The sequence below is a fragment of the Camellia sinensis genome, chromosome 9 (genome assembly GCF_055761805.1).
Source record: "Camellia sinensis isolate YWXY chromosome 9, ASM5576180v1, whole genome shotgun sequence".
NCBI lineage: Eukaryota > Viridiplantae > Streptophyta > Magnoliopsida > Ericales > Theaceae > Camellia > Camellia sinensis.
In genome coordinates, this window is record NC_138969.1 from 168,086,636 (window position 1) to 168,106,358 (window position 19,723).

General features: G+C 38.1%; 1 protein-coding gene across 4 annotated transcripts; it reads left to right on the plus strand.

Moving 5' to 3' along the window:
* The first annotated feature begins 134 nt into the window (after positions 1-134).
* Positions 135-5,962, plus strand: LOC114270009 (G-type lectin S-receptor-like serine/threonine-protein kinase At1g61550). 4 transcript variants are annotated; one of them, XM_082887960.1, is made up of 8 exons: positions 135-1,501; positions 2,169-2,288; positions 3,552-3,763; positions 3,866-4,076; positions 4,531-4,584; positions 4,699-4,768; positions 4,976-5,126; positions 5,232-5,962. In XM_082887960.1, exons 1-8 carry the CDS (start codon positions 208-210, stop codon positions 5,532-5,534), a joined length of 2,415 nt encoding a protein of 804 aa, XP_082744086.1. In that variant the 5' UTR covers positions 135-207; the 3' UTR covers positions 5,535-5,962. The 4 variants fall into 4 exon arrangements, with proteins under 4 accessions (XP_082744086.1, XP_082744084.1, XP_082744085.1 ...); XM_082887959.1 differs by having other exon boundaries at positions 171-1,501; positions 2,169-2,297; XM_082887958.1 differs by having other exon boundaries at positions 4,531-4,768.
* Positions 5,963-19,723: the final 13,761 nt, after the last annotated feature.

Below are 19,723 nucleotides of genomic sequence, written 5' to 3' on the forward strand. Positions count from 1 at the left end.
TGAGACAATTTTAACAAAAGACGTTAAATGTAACAAAATAATAGTTTAAAATGGTTGACTTTAAAATTCTAGAAAACAAAATGTAATTAAATCATAATTTAAAGATATAATTTTATAATTTATCCTACTGGCATTGATGAGCTTGGATTGCATACAATAAAAGGCTTGGCTTAAAAAACTAGCTGCAAAAAAAAAAAAATTTGGCAAATGGGCACCAAAAACACAACTTTTCTTTCACTCCAATTGCTCTTGTTTTTCTTAACAATTCCATCATCAGAATCTGCAACTGATACTTTAACTCAGTCCCAACCAATCTCAGTAGGACAAACCCTCATCTCCGCCGGCGAAATCTTCGAGTTAGGATTCTTCTGTCCCCAAAATTCCAGTAGCCGATATATTGGCATATGGTATAAAAACTTACCCGGCAGCAAGGTTGTGTGGGTTGCTAACCGGAACAACCCTCTTCGAGCCACCGACACTGCCTCGAGTCTCACAATTGGCATTGATGGAAACCTTAGACTAGTAGATGGACAGAGAAACACAGTCTGGTCTACAAATGTTTCTGTCCAATCAAACAACACAATTGCAGTCCTCTCGGACAAGGGAGAGCTTGTTATCAGAGACTATGTCTCGGGTTGGATCTCATGGGAAAGCTTTAAGTACCCGAGCGACACGTTCTTGTCCGGGATGATGATAGGAATGAACTACAAAACGGGTGAAAAGCAGTTCCTGACTTCGTGGAAGGCTGACGACGACCCATCCCCAGGAAAGTACATGCTCGGGCTGACGCCCGAGACACCAGCACAGGCTTTCCTGTGGAACGGGTCTGAGCCTTTATGGAGAAGCGGACCATGGGACGGGTCCAAATTTATTGGGATACCAAACCCGGTGCAGGGCTATGTGAATGGACTCAATCTCATACAGGATAACCAACAGGGAAATGTGTATCTGAGCTTGAATGTTTACAACACCTCTTATATCACAATTGTATTCATTACACCTACAGGGATTTTAAAATCACTGGTTTGGGATCAAGTGAAAAGGGACTGGTATGTCAGTTGGAAGGCACTGGAGAACCCGTGCACGGTCTACGGAGTTTGTGGTGATTACTCAATTTGCGACAAGAACCGGTCTCCGATTTGCAGTTGCTTGAGAGGGTTCGTGCCGAGCTCGGATGAGGATTGGAGGAGAGGGAACTGGAGTGGTGGGTGTGTGAGGAAAACTGAGCTCGAATGTCGAAAAAACTTGACAGAGGGAGGGGGTAAAAATGATGGGTACTGGAAGGTGAGTGGGCTGAAATTGCCTGATCGATTTCAGTATTTGTACAGTGACGATTTCTCGAGCTGCCAACAATGGTGCTCGAAAAACTGTTCTTGCGAGGCCTATGCGTTTGTGACTACAATTGGGTGTATGGTTTGGGCAGGAAGGCTCACTGATGTTCAACAGTTCACTGCGGTAGATGGGTATGACCTTTTCCTGCGGCTTCCATATTCAGAGCTGGGTATATTTAATTCTACCTTGTCTGACGTTTTTATTTTTTATTTTTTATATTTTGGCTTTGGTACGAGAGAAAATAAAAATTATATAATAAATTTATTTAAATAGAAAATGTTTTTCCATCTTGTTAAGTTCAAAAGTTTTCCAGAATAATGTTTAACCAATGTCACCACCACCACCTCCTCCACCACCGTCAGTGCCACCAACCTACCAGCACACACTGTCACCATCCATGGTTCTAAAGATCAACCTTTAGGTACTGTTTCGACGATACATAATGGTTTTTGGCTTGATTGATAGTGTTGCAATCCAAAATCTCTGCTGAACTGGCTAAGTCCTGTCACGTATGGGTTTAAATTAGTTACGCTATGTTATTTTCTCCTGATACCATACTTTAAACCAAAAAATAGAGCGTCTAAAAGTTTTTAAATTTACAATCACCCAATTCTCAAACACTTTTGCAACTGATGCCGATATATGTTATGATACCATGATTTAGAACCATGTCGCCGCCACCACTACCCCACCATGAATACCACTGTTATAACAATACTTTTATGGTTGCAATCAAATATATGAAAACGTGTTTTTTTACTACCGATACAAACAGAACATTAATATGTATATATATGTGTGTGTGTTTATTCTTCATTTTACTCTTTAAATTCCAGGTGCAGATCGTAAGAAAATTAGAAAAAATATCATCATCAGCTCTTCGATAATTTCTGGGGTTCTTGTTTTGGGTGGCTTCATATTTGGTTTCATCAGGTGGAGGAGAGCCAACCGAAGAGGTAAGAAAGGTTGTTGTTTGTTACATCAATTACATTACATTCATCAATCACTTCATGTTTTAGATTTAGTAAATCAAGTGTGAAATATTCATTTCTCCCTGGAAACTTGTACTAAAGATGTGGCTATCAATTTAATCTTTAAATATGCTAGGGTAAATTATATAAATAGTTCCAGTAATTTATACGATATGCTAATTTGGTCCATGCTATTTTAATGCGCTTGATTTTACCCTTTAATTTAACGGATTGTGTCATTTTAATCTAATAAATAACGGTTGTTAAGTTTGGTGAACGGAAAGTCAAACTATGTGTCAATTTGGTCTTTGTAGTTTATACAATGTGTCAATTTGGTCCCTGTTAAAATCGAGCAAATTAAATAACAAAGACCAAATTGACACATTGTGTAGACTTTCCGTCCATCAAACTTAACAACCGTTATTTATTGGACTAAAATAACACAATTTGTTAAATTAAGGGGCAAAATCTAGCAAATTGAAACAATAGAGATCAATTGACACATCGCGTAAACTATAGGGACCATTTGCATAATTTACCTAATATGCTAACTGCATTGAATTAGAACATTAATAAAAATAAAAATAAACACAAAAAATTATATATATTGTATGACTTAAAATTTTCAACATAGATAGATTCAATAAATCAAACCGAACACATCCATTTATTCCAGGGATGGCAATTTGTCCCACCTCAACTAGTCCTAGCCCGAGCATCCCACCCAGACACTTGGGTTTTTCCTCTCTTCATAAGAAACAAAAGAGGGATGAGATTTATTTCTCCGGTCTCATTTCTCCGGTCTCTTCATAAGTATCATTACTGTATTTTTAGTAACGAAATTGAACATTTAATAGTGAATTACTATTTTTGTCTCAAAAAGTAAACTTTTTGGCACAAATTATTTGCATCTTAAAAGTGCATTTATTAGTTACATTTTCAAAATTTTGTTGCTAAAATGTCTATTTTTTAAAAAAATATATATTTTCATGACAGCTAGAATTTTCCCCCAATATTTTTTTGGCAACAAATTTGTTACTTTTGAGGACAAAAAAAAAAAAAAAAACAGAACAAAAAAAACAAAATTGATGTCTAAAACCCATATATGTTGCAACGATTTCAGAAATATAGTACAATAAAATTTCAGATTCTTTAACGCGAATGACACTAAATATTCCAATCCTCTTAATCATGAATCCACGTATGAGAAGTCTAATTGCTTTTATGTTATGTGGTCCTGAATATCAGTAATTAGAAGAAAGAGGACAAAAAGCTTCCATTTTGGTAACAAAATGGACTCTTCACGGGACACCTCAGAAGATAATATATGGGTGAACAATTCTACACATCCAGATTCATCAGAGCTTCCAATGATCGACTTTGATAAAATTCTAGTTGCTACCAACAGCTTCTGCAGAACAAATAAGCTCGGAGAAGGAGGATTTGGCCCGGTGTACAGGGTATGCAATCAATTTTTTACTTTTTAAGTATGTGACGCTAAATACATGCATGCATCGGTGACATATATCTATGTAGTGACTAATTAAGATCTTGGACAATAGGGAAAGCTAGAGGATGGACAAGTAGTAGCGGTGAAAAGACTTTCGAGTCATTCAGGACAAGGCGCAGAAGAGTTTAAGAATGAGATCTTATTGATCTCCAAACTGCAGCATAGGAATCTTGTTCGGCTCTTGGGTTGCTGCATTGAAGGGGAAGAGAATTTACTGGTTTATGAGTACATGACAAACAAAAGTTTGGACATGTTTCTCTTCGGTTAGTTTTACTTCAGAATTTTTGTTTTTGTTTTCTATGAATTTAATACAAAACAAAAATTTACATAGCATGTTTATTTTTGTAGATTGGAAGTTCCCATAGGAATTTTGTATATTATTGACAACGATCTCTATGTTTTCCCATGTACTTTAAAAAAAGAGGCATATTATCCAATTAATACATTGTAATTCCATCCTCAAAAAATAAAATAAAATTTTTATAAGAAATAGAAGGTACACACATTTTAAAAATCAAACATCAAAATTTACAAACTCCTCTTTCTTCCTGTCAATTGTTCATAACTCATCTATAGTTGTTGTTACTATGTCAATCAATGAGGAAAAGTATCATAACTTGTGTGGTCAACATTGTTTTCATTTTCTCATTGATAGTAAATTGTAGAGAGAGGACTGACCATGGTGAATTAATCTTTTCGACTCATGCTTTTGGTTAGATTCGAAGAAAAGGGTGCAACTTGATTGGCCTAAACGCTTCCACATTATTCAAGGTATTGCTAGAGGGCTTCTTTATCTTCATCGGGATTCTTGTTTAAGGGTTATTCACCGAGATCTGAAGGCGAGCAACATTCTTTTGGATAATGATATGAATCCAAAAATTTCAGACTTTGGGTTGGCACGAACTTTTCAAGTCACGCAAGAGCTTGCAAACACTCGCAGGGTGATGGGAACATTGTAAGGATCCTTTCTTTCCTCCATAGATTCTATTATCTGACATCTATGCATACAGTTACTAAAACAGAATAGTTCCTTTTAATGATTCAATAAGTACTTTTTTACTATCCCTTCCTTTTTAATTTCAAAATAGTTCCTTTCCTTTTATTTATTGGAAGTCTTATAATATCATGTAAGCATAAATGTAACAATTCCAATCAAATGCAGTGGGTACATGTCTCCTGAGTATGCAATGAGAGGACTATTTTCAGAAAAATCTGACGTCTTTAGCTTTGGGGTTTTGCTTCTAGAGATTGTCTGTGGCACGAGAAATACTAGTTTACACTATCATGAAAATTATCTGAATCTCCTTGGTTATGTAAGTGCACTAATTTCACATTAACTTGCTTTCAAACACTTAAGTCACCACCAAAATATGTGGTTATTTTAATTTCGTATATTGACTTATGTGGAAATATTCCAGGCATGGCAATTGTGGAGTGAAAATCGGGCGATAGAGTTGATGGATGAAACATTGGCGGACTCATGTTCTCCTTCAGAAGTAGTAAAATGTATACATATTGGCCTTCTTTGTGTTCAGGACAATGTTATAGTTAGGCCAACCATGTCAGCTATACTTCTCATGCTGAGTAGTGAAATGGAACTTCCACAACCAAAACTGCCTGCATTTACTATTCAAGGTTTGTCGGACTCTGAGCTTCAATCACAATCCAACAATATATGCTCCACGAATAACGACTCAATATCAATTATTGAAGGGCGATGACCAATTTCCAAATTACACTTTGTGTAAGATGGTTCAGAGCAAGAATTTGTCTGCCTTGGTGATTAATGAGCAAAAATATAGCAAACTTTTTTATGGTGAAGAGAAGATCATGCGAAAGAAACCATTATGTGTAGGGAGTTTTGGATTCATATGAACAGTTCAATGACCTGTTCACACCTAATGAGATTTTAGGTATTATAAAACGGAGTGGCTTCTTTCATGTTGGGGCTAAAACTGAACCAAACAGTCCAATCAATTCCAAGCAATTGTTTGTTTTGCCAAAATTGTGTACAATGACTTTAATCAAGAATGGTTTGTACATATTATGTTAACAATGTATATTTTTTGGTCGCAATTGCAACATTATAGGACTTGCATTTTAAATAAAAAGATCATGTGGAAATATATTATTAGTATTGTTTGTTTGACTTTAAAGCAAGTGTAAGAAAAAAAAAATTCCTATTAACAGAATTAATCATTCTGTCAAGTCTGATATGGGTCAATATTTTTTTAAAATTTTCAGAAAATATCTTTCTAATTTTTTTAAACCTCAAAGGAGGTGAATATTTACCTTAATTTAATCTATTTTTTTGTATATAAGTTTATCTATTTGGGGCTAAAATTATATGTTTGTTGCACTCATAAATTTATGTTCGGATCTAAATGAATTGGCTTTTTTTATTTATTTATTTATTTTATTTTTATATATATATATATATATATCAGCAAAAGAATTTTATTGATGATAAAAACCATGTACAAAACATTGTGTTTACATACATCAATAAAGTAAGGCCAAGTGCTCCAAGCATCATAGCTAGAACTCCCCATCCTAATTAGGTTGGCACCAAAGAGCAAGCCAAATCATCTGCTAGCACCTGACAAATTGACGAGAGACCAAATCAACAAAAGAAAACAACTAGCAGCCACAATCTAACATCAACCAGCCACAATCAAAGCTAAATAAGGCAACTAGCAGCAACACTACACCAGCAAAAACAGGATGCAGCAGCAGGGGATTCACAGCTTCCAAAATTCAACTTGATGGCAATCTTCTTCTCCTTTATCACTCGATACATTTCCTGATCTGTGTTGAAGAATCTCTTCCCACCAGATTTGACTTCATCCACACAGTCACTCTTACCTTGATGAGATCGCAAAGTTCTTCAAGGTTGGGCTGGAGCTCATTCATTTCTGTGTTTCCACACAGACCAAAAAGTTGCTGGTGGGATTGCTTTCCATATCTGCAGTTCCCCTTTTTTAAACTTCCATATACTCCACCAATGAAGCAAGCTTTCCACTGTAACTGGTACAGCCCATTGCACTCCCCACCATTTGATGATGCTAGACCAGACTTTCCAAACAAATGAGCAATGTAGCATTATGTGATTTAATAATTCATCCTCTGTTCTGCAAAAAGCACAAACTGATCCCACATTTGCATCAACCACCCAATTTTGTGCAAAAAAAAACAATTGTCTTTGTTCTTCCTTTCCAAACCAACCAAGCAAAGAATTGAGATTTTGGAGTTGCAACATCATTCCAGATTAAACCAGGTAAGCTTTTCAGAGCTCCATTATTCAGCTCATACCATTTGAACACTAAATTCACTTTGAAACAACCTGAACCATCAGCTTTCCATCTGATGTTGTCCATGTATGTAATTTTTTGTAGGTGGATCTACATGGATCAAATAATTATACATTGTATACTGTTAAATAAATTATAAGTGGTGTCGGTTAGACTCATTAAATTGTGATCCATACAGAAACAAGATCGGGTCATGGACACATCTCTAATAACACATATTTTTGATTATGTTGAGTGCACTAAAGGAGTATGGGCTGAACTATATGTTTAGAGACCAGTTTAGGCTCACTTGTAATTTCATTATTTATGATGGGCTAATATAAAATTAAGACTATAAATATGTGGTTAAGGTCTCCACTCCAACCCTAGCCTCCATCTCATATTTTCTCTCATCAGTGTGTGAGAGATAACAAGAGTAGGGTTCTGAAGTAGAAGACAATAACTATCAAGAAATCTACTGCTTGAATTACCATCAATAGCGTCAGGTATGCAATTGTAATTATTTTTTTCTATTATGTCACGCCCCAATTTTAATTACTCGGAAATATTACCAAAAGCCTATAAATTAGGTCAAATTTTTTATTTTATTTTAAATATCTATTACCATTGAGTAACAGAAACATAATAGTACATGTTCTCTCTCATGAAGAATACAACATTAATAATACTACATGCCAAGCTCCCACTTCAGAGTTACAAATAAATAAATACAAACATTAATGTTTAATAAGATTACACATAAGAGGTACATGAACTTCTTAACTCTCCAACCAATCAATCCGAATTCTTTTCCGGTAAGAAAAATGAAACAACGAGGGGTGAGCACAATTGCCCAGTAAAAATCTCATATTTCAAAAACAATAACCATCCTATAGATAGAAATGACCATGCATGCAAGGTGATATCATATAGTACGGTGACATTTTGTAATTTCAAAATATCATACGTAGCGTATCTTTTTCTCGAAACTTATTTGAACACTTAAGGAAAAACCTTAGACCATCAAAAACAATCCCTTTTCGTTAGAAAACCATAAATCCTTTTTGAAAACAAATATGTTTAAGAAATGACATCATTTTAAATTTATTAACCAATTCTAAAATATTCCTCATTTACTTTCCATCTTAATATTTTTCCTTTTTTATTTCCATTTTTCCTTTTTTACTAATTACATTAATTATAACATCATAACCTCAAGTTCAAGTTCCCTTAATACTCAAAATAGCCCTCACACTCTCCATTCCCACCGGTCTATTCACATTTGTTATAACTCCTTAATGTAGAAATCCAAATCTCCACTATATTCAATAACAATTACATCACATCTACATTTGCATTATCAATTATAATCCAACATATTACAACTACATCACATCCACATTTGCATTATTAATTAGAGTTCAAACATAACATAAGAATAACAAACCCTTTTTAATAGAACGTCTCAATTATTTACAAAACAAAACTCATAATTTTCCCTTATAGTCACAAGCAATCCAGTGAGTCTATCATCACCAACCTCTAATTCAATTACCATCTCATTTTCCATTCTTTCAAATAATGTCATATTAAACACTGGATCCATTAACAAGTCATCTCCATGAGTCACACGCTTTACCGATCACAAGCCGGAAGGAACACGGAACCTCACGCTTTACCGGTCACAAGCCGGAAGGAACGCAGAATCTCTACATATCCCAACATATCACATGCTTTACTGGGAACTAATCCGGAAGGAAGGCGGAACCTATTTCGAGCACCACGCTTTGCCGGCTCAAAATACGGGGGGAAACGGACCCCGAAACAACATTAGATTCCATAAATTTTATCAAGTCATCCGTCATTGAGATTAGTGGGCAAAGCCAACACATCATCCATTATTCCCGTAACACATTAGTTGAAAACGCATCCACCATAAGTTAAAATTCCACTTACATAACAAGTACACATTATGTTCCACCACCTTTTTCTATTACCTACCAAGTCATTCACGTGTTCATAATTCTTGGGTTCAAACTTTTTCTTTGCTCTTCCATATTATTATCAAGTCTTCCAAATCAATTTTCACAACACATCGATTGTCAATTACTACGTGAGGCTATAAATTAAATCTCTAGCATTAATTTCTTTGATACAACTCCTTCACTTAACACCGTCATATTTCACAATCTCCCATTTATTGTTACTCACATGCATCTTAACCCAACCTTGACTTAACACAATTTAACATAACTCAATGCAATTCAACATAATACAATAAGATTCTTAAATATTCACTTCATCATTTTATCACAATTCGTGCATCATCCTTACCATTAGTAATTTTTTTCCCCAAGTTTGGTTTCATATTATAACAAAATTTAAAATATCAACATTATGAGTTCAATCACAACTTTTACATAAATTTCTCAAATTCTTTAAAATTTCAATTAAACTTGTACGTGTGTAATTTAACACCTCAATTTCATGATTCTACTATTAATTGAAGCAGCACCATTAACCATCTTCATGAGCCGAACTAGGGTTTTTAAGAGAAATTAAAGTTTTTCACAAAAACACATTTTATTCTAACCCTACTATTACTTTTACACCCAAACTCATGACCCAGGATCATAACCCAACAAGTGAACCCAACTCTCTTCAAACCCTAACCCCCAATCTCATGATTCGTCACAATATGCATAAAAATATAAACTTTTGTATTTATATAAAGAAAATACCACAAATCTATCTGTAAATGAGGGTATTGAGAGAGAACTAGAAACCCCTACCTCTTGAAGCAAGAGATGACGACCCAAAATTCACCGGCGACGAAACCATGAACTATTCAGATCAAAATGAAGCCCTTGACGAGATCTACACTCTTTCTCAAAGGACCAAGGTGAAAAGATCACTCTAGGTAAGTAGATCTAGAGATATTGGTGAAAAAACTTGAGTTTAGAGAGAGAGAGAGGAGAACTCACGGTTTGAGAGGAAAAAGGAGAGGAAAATAATGAGAGAGAAGTGGTTTGGGCCTATTTATAGTAGTAGAAAATAGCCCTAAGATCAAATAAATAATAGGCCCAAAACCCCACAAAGGTAGGGCCCATTCGGACCCATAAATCTGAAAATAAACACGCAAGGGTCGACCCCTAGTGTGGTGGTGTCAACCCTTCAGCAAGAAAAGAAAATGCTGGCATCAACCAAGGTGTTGACCCTTAGACAGGAAGGGTTGACCCTAAATTCCAACAACTAATACCCAGATTCTACAATATACAAGGGTCGATCCTTCCCAGACTGGCGTCGACCCTCGTGGACAGTAACAAAAGGCAGGTGTCAACACCACCAAGGCTGGTGTCAACCCTAAATTCCAACAACACCTCCAAAAACTTCACCAACAGGTAAGGGTCGACCCTTAGGAAAGCTGGTGTCGACCCCAAAATAGAATTTCTAAGTTCCCAAGGAACTTTTTGACAAGAACAAGAACAAACAACCAAAACCAACAAGTTTAAATCGGATCATACTCCTCCAAAACCAACATTCAACAACTCCAAAGACTCCCAAAAAGAAAATAAGGGAATTAAATACACACTCCAATGGATTAAAAGATGCGGGGTGTTACAGGTTAATACAATTAATCCTCCTAGTCAATCTATACCTGGAGTAGAGCTATTTGACAAAACGAGTGCTCGCACTCGAAAATTTCAATCTAAAAAGGTTAATGTAAAACAATTATCATGGCCTAGGAAATGGATTCTTTGAGAAACTTCGGATTGAAAAATATTGAAAATTTAACAATTCAAGCAAACAAAGGTGTTGTTTATCTAGATGAGCCTAGACGAAAATCAATTCTCTTTACTAGATCTAATTCTGCAAGTAGCCTAGAAAGAACAAAAAAACAAAGATAAGGCTATCATTGAAGAATTTAGCGTATAAGAATATTGTGTACAAGAACATCCAGACGAGGAAATAATAGGATACAAAATAATAAGTATCCATATTACTAATAAATCTTCATCAAAGATATCAATTGAAGAACCCCAAAATCTAAAAATGGTTTCTCTCAATAATCTCTCCATCACTTTAAATGCAAAATTAAAGGAACATGGATTATTCATGGAGGCACTCCAAAAACAAGTAGAAGAAATCATCCAAAAAAATAAATGAAGCTACGAATAAAAATCCTCATGAAATTTCTAAAAAAACTGTTCAAGTTAGCCCTACAAAGTCATATGTTGAATTATTGTTTAACTTTCCGGGCTATCATTCTTACACTATTGATGCATTAGTTGACATTGGTGCTTCATATAGTTTGGCAAAACCTGGAGTATTACCTACAAACAAATGGGTTTTGGCTAAAATACAATTGTATTAAAACTGGCAAATGATCAATCAATGACTATGGAATATGAAAGTTATCATGTTCCTGTTATTCTTAAATAAAAAGAATTTATAATGGACCGGATAATTCAATTTCCATTTCTAGATGGAGATTTTTTAGTTGACAATGCATTTTTAAAACAAGAAGAACAGAGACCTTTTCTTCAAGATCAATCATATATTGCTCTTAAAATGCATGAAATCCCATTACTAAAATATGCATCTCAAAAATATAAATTTGGTTTTAATCCTGTTAAAATTACATAACCAAATTTATTAACACAAATTAAACCTCTTTACACAGCCCAGCGTAGTGAGCTTAAAACAATTGACGACAACCAAGAAAAAACATGGTAACAACTATTTGAAGACAAAATTAGTAGTGAAAATGACACTATAACTGATAATGAATATGAAAATGATAGTGAAAAAGAAGATGAATAATGGAGCACTAATATTACAAATCACTATCAAGGAAAACAAGAAAAATATTCCGAGTTTAAATAATATTAAGAAAATGTTAAAAAATAATTTTATTGATGCCCACTAAAATTATGGGAAAAAGACGATGTAGTCAATGTAAAACTTATTAGACATAATCTTGAAATGATTAAGGAATTCGGAAAATAAATTCCTGACATATTAAAACAAGGGTTAATACAACCAAGTAAAAATTTTCATTCTAGTCTTGCATTTATGGTAATGAATCATGCAGAAAAATTAAGAGGAAAAGCTCGTATGGTAATAGATTATAAAGTTTTAAACAAAAAAGACCATAAGAGATGGTTATAAATTGCCTAACAAAGACGTTTTAATTAACAAAATTTAATTAACCAATTTCTTTTCTAAATTTGATTTTAAAAGTGGTTATTGGCAAATTCGAATGAAAGAAAATTCTATTCTTCTAACTGCTTTTAGTGCTCCGCAAGGACATTACGAGTAGTTGGTTTTATCATTTGTCTTAAAACAAGCTCCACTTCTCTTTCAAAGAAGAATGGATAATATTTTTTGAAAACATGGAGAATATTGTATGGTATATGTAGATGATATTTTAGTTTTCTCTAAAACTAAAGAGGAACATCGAAATCATCTCGAAATAATAGCTCAAGAATTCATAGATCATGGATTAGTGTTATCTGAAAACAAAATTGAATGAGAAAAGAATTCCATAAAATTTTTGGGATTAGTAATTGATGATGACAAAAAAGTTGTGTTTGACATCACATTTCTGAAAATGTCACAGAATTTTTTGAAGAGATAAGAAATGTCAAACAATTTCAACGATTTTTGGGAATAATTAACTATGCTAGAAAGTTTATTCCAAACTTATCTAAATTAGTAAACCCATTAAGCAAAAAGCTTAGAAAAGGAAATTGGAGTTGGAATCCAGAAGATACTAAAAACGTATCTAATATCAAGAATAGTAAAAAATCTTCCTAAGTTAAGTTTACCTAATCAAAAAGATAAATTAATCTTAGAAGTAGATACCTCTGAGAATAATTGGGGAACAGTATTAAAATCAATACCTCATAATAAATCTGAAGAACAGATATGTGGATATTGGAGTTGTAGTTTCAAAGATGCTAAAACAAGATACCATATAAATGAAAAAAGAATTTCTTTCTATAAAAAACGGTATGAAATCTTTTTATATTTTCTTAGTCTCTGAACATTTCATTATTAGAACAAATAATGAGTGTTTTAAAGTTTTTTGAAAAAATATTTAAGAGATGTAAGTCAAAGCAAACTACACAGATGGCAACAATGGTTTCATTATTTTAGTTTTGATGTTGAATAAATTTCTTTTGAGAAAAATTTCATTGTAGATTCTCTAGCCAAGGAATTAAGTTTTATGAGTTTTATGGTGCAGGAAATCATAACTTCAACTAACAAAGGGAAGAGACCCATGTTATTTTGTTGGAAATGCAACAAACCAAGCCATACAGCTAAAAACTGTTGGTGGAAGGATTCAAAAAATGCTTTAGCTAACAAAGCACATATGGCTGAAACCGCAACAACAAAGAGAAGAAATCCAAATTTTAAACCAAAAAATTCAAAGAGATTCTTAAAAGGAGAATCATCAAAGGAGTGAAGGGGTGAGGTAACCTCCGAACTCGCTGAATTCAAAGACATAGTGTGGGGATATATTTTCAGAGTACCAACACGTGGCCAAGGTGATGCCGACGGGTCAGCCGGGGTGCCACGTGTCTTGGTCGTGACACCGAGGTGATCTCGGCTAGGCCAAGGTTATCTCTGAAGATATCGGAGTCCGGGATAAGCAGATAAGGGACAAGAGTCCTAGAATGAAGAAGGACCTCAGCCTGTATAAGGATAAAGCTCTTAGGGAGTTAATCTTTATCTATTGGAGAGTCCAAGATAAGCACTGAGCTGAAGTTCATTGAAGCGAGGCTTCTATTGGGACTAGGATTGTGTTGGCTATAAAAGAGAGGCACCCCTATAGGTCTAAGGTACGTAATTTATATTCTGAACAGTGAGTTAAGCATTTTATCTATCTTTGAGAGATAACTGACTTGATCATCGGAGTGCCCCTGGGTGGACAAACCACCGCTGGAATCTCTTCTTTCTGTTGTAAGTCACTCAGGCGCCATCTATTCTGCTAGTGCTCTCCAGTTAAATACTGAGTTGGCAGTGTGATCAGAAATTCACTCACACAATTTGGCGCCGTCTGTGGGAAAGAAAGGAGAATAGATGGCCAACGACGGACAGAAAGAGAAGATTGGGGATGACACTCCTACTGGGAGTGGGAGACATGTTGACCTTGACATCGAAGAAGATAATTGCAACGAAGAGACTCGTGACCAGAATCACGGAGGAAAGGACGTCGGCCAAGAATGCGACGTACCAAAGAAAACGGACCAAAGCGGGTACTATAACGAGGATAACCTCCAGGTATGGAAAGACAGGTGCCTACGGAGGGACGAAGAGATGAAAGGGATGACGAACAAATTGGCAGACCTGCAATCGTCGTCAATTTCATGATGCAAAACAACGTCATGCAGCCACCATTGCTGTTGCAGGACACATAGATTCCAGCGGCCAATGCCCAGAAGGGAGGGCAGAAAACAATCCCTGTAGCCCCCCAGCACGCCAGGAGCGAAAAACACTCTCACTGGCCTTCAAGGGAGGTCGGGCGAGGAGAGTCGAGAAGGGAAGAATCTCGAAGGACACATCACACCAAGGAGGCAGACCCCAGAGAACATTGGCATGCTCAAAGGCAGGAGATGTGCTTCGACGCAACTAATGGAGAAAAGTCGAAAAGGGCTCACAACGAAGCTGAGAGTAGTGCACCTAAAAGACTGAAATCAGGAGATAGCCGAGCTCCTGGGCGGACCAAAGAGGACTTGAGAGATTACCTTAAGAGGAAGCAACAAAATGCTGAGGTAATTTCCCTTGTTAAACCAAGAACACCATTCTTGGTGGAGTTGGACAAATTTGAGGCCCTGAAAAGATTTAGTATGCCGAGGTTCCAGATATACGATGGTAAGTCAGACCCTAACTTTCACGTCGGCTTATACCTAAACTCGATGGCATTATACACTGGGAATGAGCCGTTGCTTTGCAAGGTGTTCCCCTCATCCTTTGGGAAAATTGCATCGGATTGGTTTCACAAATTGCCAAAAGGAAGTGTGAAGACCTGGGAAGGCCTGGCCGAGATGTTCGTGGCCAGGTTCATGACAAACAAACTATAGCCATTAAGGGTAGACGCCCTGATGGCTCTGAGAATCAGTGAGGATGAAGGCCTTAGGACCTACGCAAAGAGGTATTATGAGGTGTTCAACCGAATACCCGAGTGCAACCAAGAGGTGGCGGTCGTGTCTTTCAAGAACGGCCTAAAAAATGATTGTCCACTACGAAAGTCATTGGCAAAGACATTGCCAAAAAGCATGGAGGAGCTCATGGCCAGAATTGAGAAATATGCCAGAGTCGAGGAAGACACGCCAAGGACTAAGGTGACAAAGCAAGAGAAAGCTAACGACTCACCGAAGTGAGGCCGAGGTAACAACAGATCCAACAAGCAAGAGGTAGGACTGAGGGCTGCACAGGCAGTCACAACTATATTCTGAATCCCAATTCACAAAGTCCTGGATAAAATTAGAGCGCCAGCAAGGGTACCAGGAGAGTTTATGGGAAGAAGCCTTGGTAAGCATTGCGCTTACCATAATGAAGATGGGCATCTGACTTAGGGTTGCAGAGCCCTGAAGTCACACCTGGAAGACCTGGTAAGGCAGGGCCATTTGAGGAACCTTGTAGATGAGGCCAGGACAAGGGAAGAGCAAGTAAGACTTCCTCAGGCACCAACAGCTCCACCTCCCCCAGCACAGCAACCTCAGGCAGGTGTACCTCGGATAATTAATGTAATTCACTCAAAGGTCAACGAAAATGAAAACGAAATACGAGAGGAAACCCAGAAGGTAAATCACTTGCAGCATGTGTACCAAGTCTGACAGAAAAGACCTGGGCCGAGGAGTGCCAGGGACCAGTAGTGTCCTTTACTAAAGCCGACCTGGAGATGGTACAACATCCACACAACGATGCCTTGGTAGTATCCCTCCAAGTTGGGGAGTGCCAAGTGAAGCGCATCCTAATTGACCAAGGCAGCTATTGTGACATCATGTATGTCAGATGTTACAAGGAGCTTGGCCTTCACCCAGACGATATGGAGCAATCCAATGGCCTAATGGTCGGGTTTAATGAAATGCCGATGTGGCCATTGGGAATAGCAAGCTTGGAAGTGCAGGCTGGCACCAAGAAGATAAAGACAGAGTTCACCATAATCGACACACTCTCCCTTTACAATGTTATCCTGGGAAGGTCATGGTTGCATACAATGAGGGTTGTTCCCTCAACATTGCATCAGCTATTGCGGTTCCCAATAGAGCATGGGATAGAGGAGGTCAAAGGGGATCAACTGTAGGCAAAGAACTGCTCCATGGCAGTAATGAAATCCACCTGCAACATACGAGAACCAGAAAGGGCAGAAATCGAAGACGAGGACGTGGAAGTCTTAGAAGACGTCGGCAAGGAGCCAACCGAGAAGAGTGAAGAAGCCCTAAAGAAAATCCTCGTCCAGCAGGGGGATGAAGAACGCTTCTTCCTTCTCGGCTCGGGCTTAGCCGAAGAAAAGGAAAAAGAACTAGAGGCTTTCTTGAGAGCAAACATCGAAGTGTCCGCCTAGACGCCTTACGAAATGCTAGGCATTGACCCCGAGGTCACTTGCCATAAACTGAATGTAGGCAGGTTGGAAAAACCTATAATCCAACAAGCAAGAAGACTGACGTTGATTCATGCTGAGGCAGTGGAAGAGGAAGTAGACAGACTTCGGGAGGCCAGAGCCATTCTAAAGGTAAATTACCCGACATGGCTATCGAATACAGTGGTGGTGAAGAAAAAGAATGGTAAATGGAGGGTCTGCATGGACTTTACCAGCCTAACCAAGGCCTGTCCCAAAGACAGTTTTCCTTTACCCAAGATTGACCAACTAGTGGATGCCACTTCAAGGCATGGAATGATGAGCTTCGTAGATACCTACAGAGGGTACCATCAGATAGCCATGTATCCCCCAGACGAGGAGAAGACTGCATTTATCACCCCAAAGGGGCTGTATTGCTACAGAGTGATGCCTTTTGGGTTGAAAAATGCAGAAGCAACTTACTAGAGATTGGTAACGAAGATGTTCAGACACCTAATTGGCCGAACAGTGGAGGTATACATCGATGACATGGTCGTGAAGACCAGGGAACCTAAGGACCATCTGGAAGACTTAAAGGTAGTCTTTGACATCCTAAAAACATATCGGCTCCGACTCAATGCATCGAAGTGTGCATTTGGAGTTGGATCTAGTAAGTTCTTGGGATACTTGGTAACCAGAAGGGGCATTGAGGCCAGCCCAGATCAGATCAAGGCCATCCTAGAACTAAAAAGCCCAATATCGGCGAAACAAGTACAGATGTTGACTAGAAGGGCTGCAGCCCTGAATAGGTTCATAAGCAGAAGTTGTGACAAATGCAAACCCTTCTTCAGCTTAGTGAAGAAGGCCACAGACTTCTTGTGGACAGAAGAATGCGAAGTTGCCTTGGCTGACTTGAAGAAGTATTTGACCACAGCTCTAGTTCTCTCAAATCCAGAACCTGGAGAGGAACTGTACCTGTACTTAGCAGTTTCGAAACATGTGGTAACTGCAGTGGTAATCCGAGAAGAAAAAGGGGAACAAAGGACTGTTTACTATGTAAGCAAAACCCTGGCCGATGCAAAAACTAGGTATTTACCCTTAGAGAAGTTAACACTGGCTTTAGTAATGGCTTCAAAGAAGCTGAACCATTACTTTCAAGCCCACAAAATTATGGTGCTAACTGAACATCCTTTGAAGTCCCTGTTGCAGCAGGGAGATCTGACAGGAAGAATAGCCAGATGGGCAGTGGCCTTGGGCCAGTATGACCTGGAGTACAGACCCATAACAGCCATCAAAGGCCAAGTCTTGGTCGACTTCGTGGCCGAGTTCACACAAGGAGCCATCATACATCGGGCTCCGGTAAGCCGAGGTGAACGATGTCCAAACGAACAAAGAGGAGCCCAGCCGAAGGCAACGAAATAAAGGAAGGAAGAAAAACTCAGGCCCTATAGCATTTAGATCGGCGACTCTTTTCGACTGTTTGTTAATGGGAGTTCAAACCGACAACGAGCGGGGACAAGAGTAGTACTGGTATCTCCAGATGGGCAGATACTAGAACAATCCATTCGTTTGGGGTTCAAGGCCTCAAACAATGAAGCAGAGTATGAAACACTGATTGCAGGACTGAAACTAATAGTAGTAGTAGAAGCAGATAAGGTGATAGTCTTCTGTGACTCTCAGCTTATAGTCAATCAAACAACAGGCAAGTTCGCTACCCGAGATGAACGTATCCCGGCATACGCAAAGGAAGTAGGCAGGTTGGTGGCCTTGTTTCAAAATTGTCGACTACAGTAGGTTAGCCAAGATGATAACAGTCACGCCGATGCCCTGGCTAACCTGGCTAGTGCCATAAAACCTGGAAAGACGAGGACGATAATGGTTGACTACTTGTCGGGCTCGAGCATCGAACCACTGAACACAGAGCGTGAAGCAATGTGTGTGGACATCGGACCAAGCTGGATGGATACAATAATAGCATTCTTGAAAGAAGGAAAACTGCCAGATAATCACAAAGAGGCACACAAGATCAGATTGAAATCGGCAAGATTCAGTCTGACAGTAAAGGGACATCTCTACAGAAGATCCTTCACTGGACCCCTTTTGAGGTGTGTACATCTTTCACAAGTTGAAGATTTTTTATACGAAATACATGAAGGAATATGTGGAAGCTACGCTGGGGGCAGATCATTTGCTCATAGGGCCATTACCCAGGGGTATTGGTGGCCCTACATGTAGAAAGATACAGAAGCCTATGTCAAGAAGTGTGAAAATTGCCAAAGGTTTGCACCACTGATACACCAACCAGCAGCAGACCTGAACCCTGTATCCAGTCCATGGCCGTTTGCCCAATGGGGCATGGATCTTGTTGGAAAACTGCCCCAAGCAACTGGATAAAGGAAGTACCTACTGGTAGCAACAGATTACTTTACCAAGTGGATAGAAGCTGAACCCCTTGTCAAGATAAGAGATGTGGATGTAAAGAGCTTCATATGGAAGAACATCATCACCAGGTTTGGGATCCCAAGAACAATAGTTGCAGACAATGGAACACAATTTGACAGTAAGCTAATCAAGAGCTTCTGTGTAAAATTCAAAAATCAAGAATTATTTTTTGACCCCAAGTTTTCCTCAAAGCAATGGACAAACAGAAGCGTCGAACAAAGTTATCTTGGACGGGATAAAGAAGAGGCTGCAAGCAGCAAAGGAAAAGTGGGTGGATGAGTTGCCTAGTGTACTCTGGGCATATCAGGCTACGCCGAGAAGATCAATGGAGGAATCCCCATTTGCCATGGCTTATGGCACAGAAGCAGTTATTCCGTTGGAGGTCGGCATCCCAGGAATCAGAACCCAGGCAGTGAAGAATGGAACTAATGATGTACTCTTAGCCCAAGATCTGGATCTTCTAGAAGAAAGAAGGGAGAGAGCTAAAATTCAGCTGGCGGCATACCAGCACCAGCTTGCCAGGGCTTATAATAAGAAGGTTAACCCAAGGGAGTTTCAAGTCGGTGACCTCGTCTTGAGAAAAGTCGTCGGCAACAAGAAGGATCCC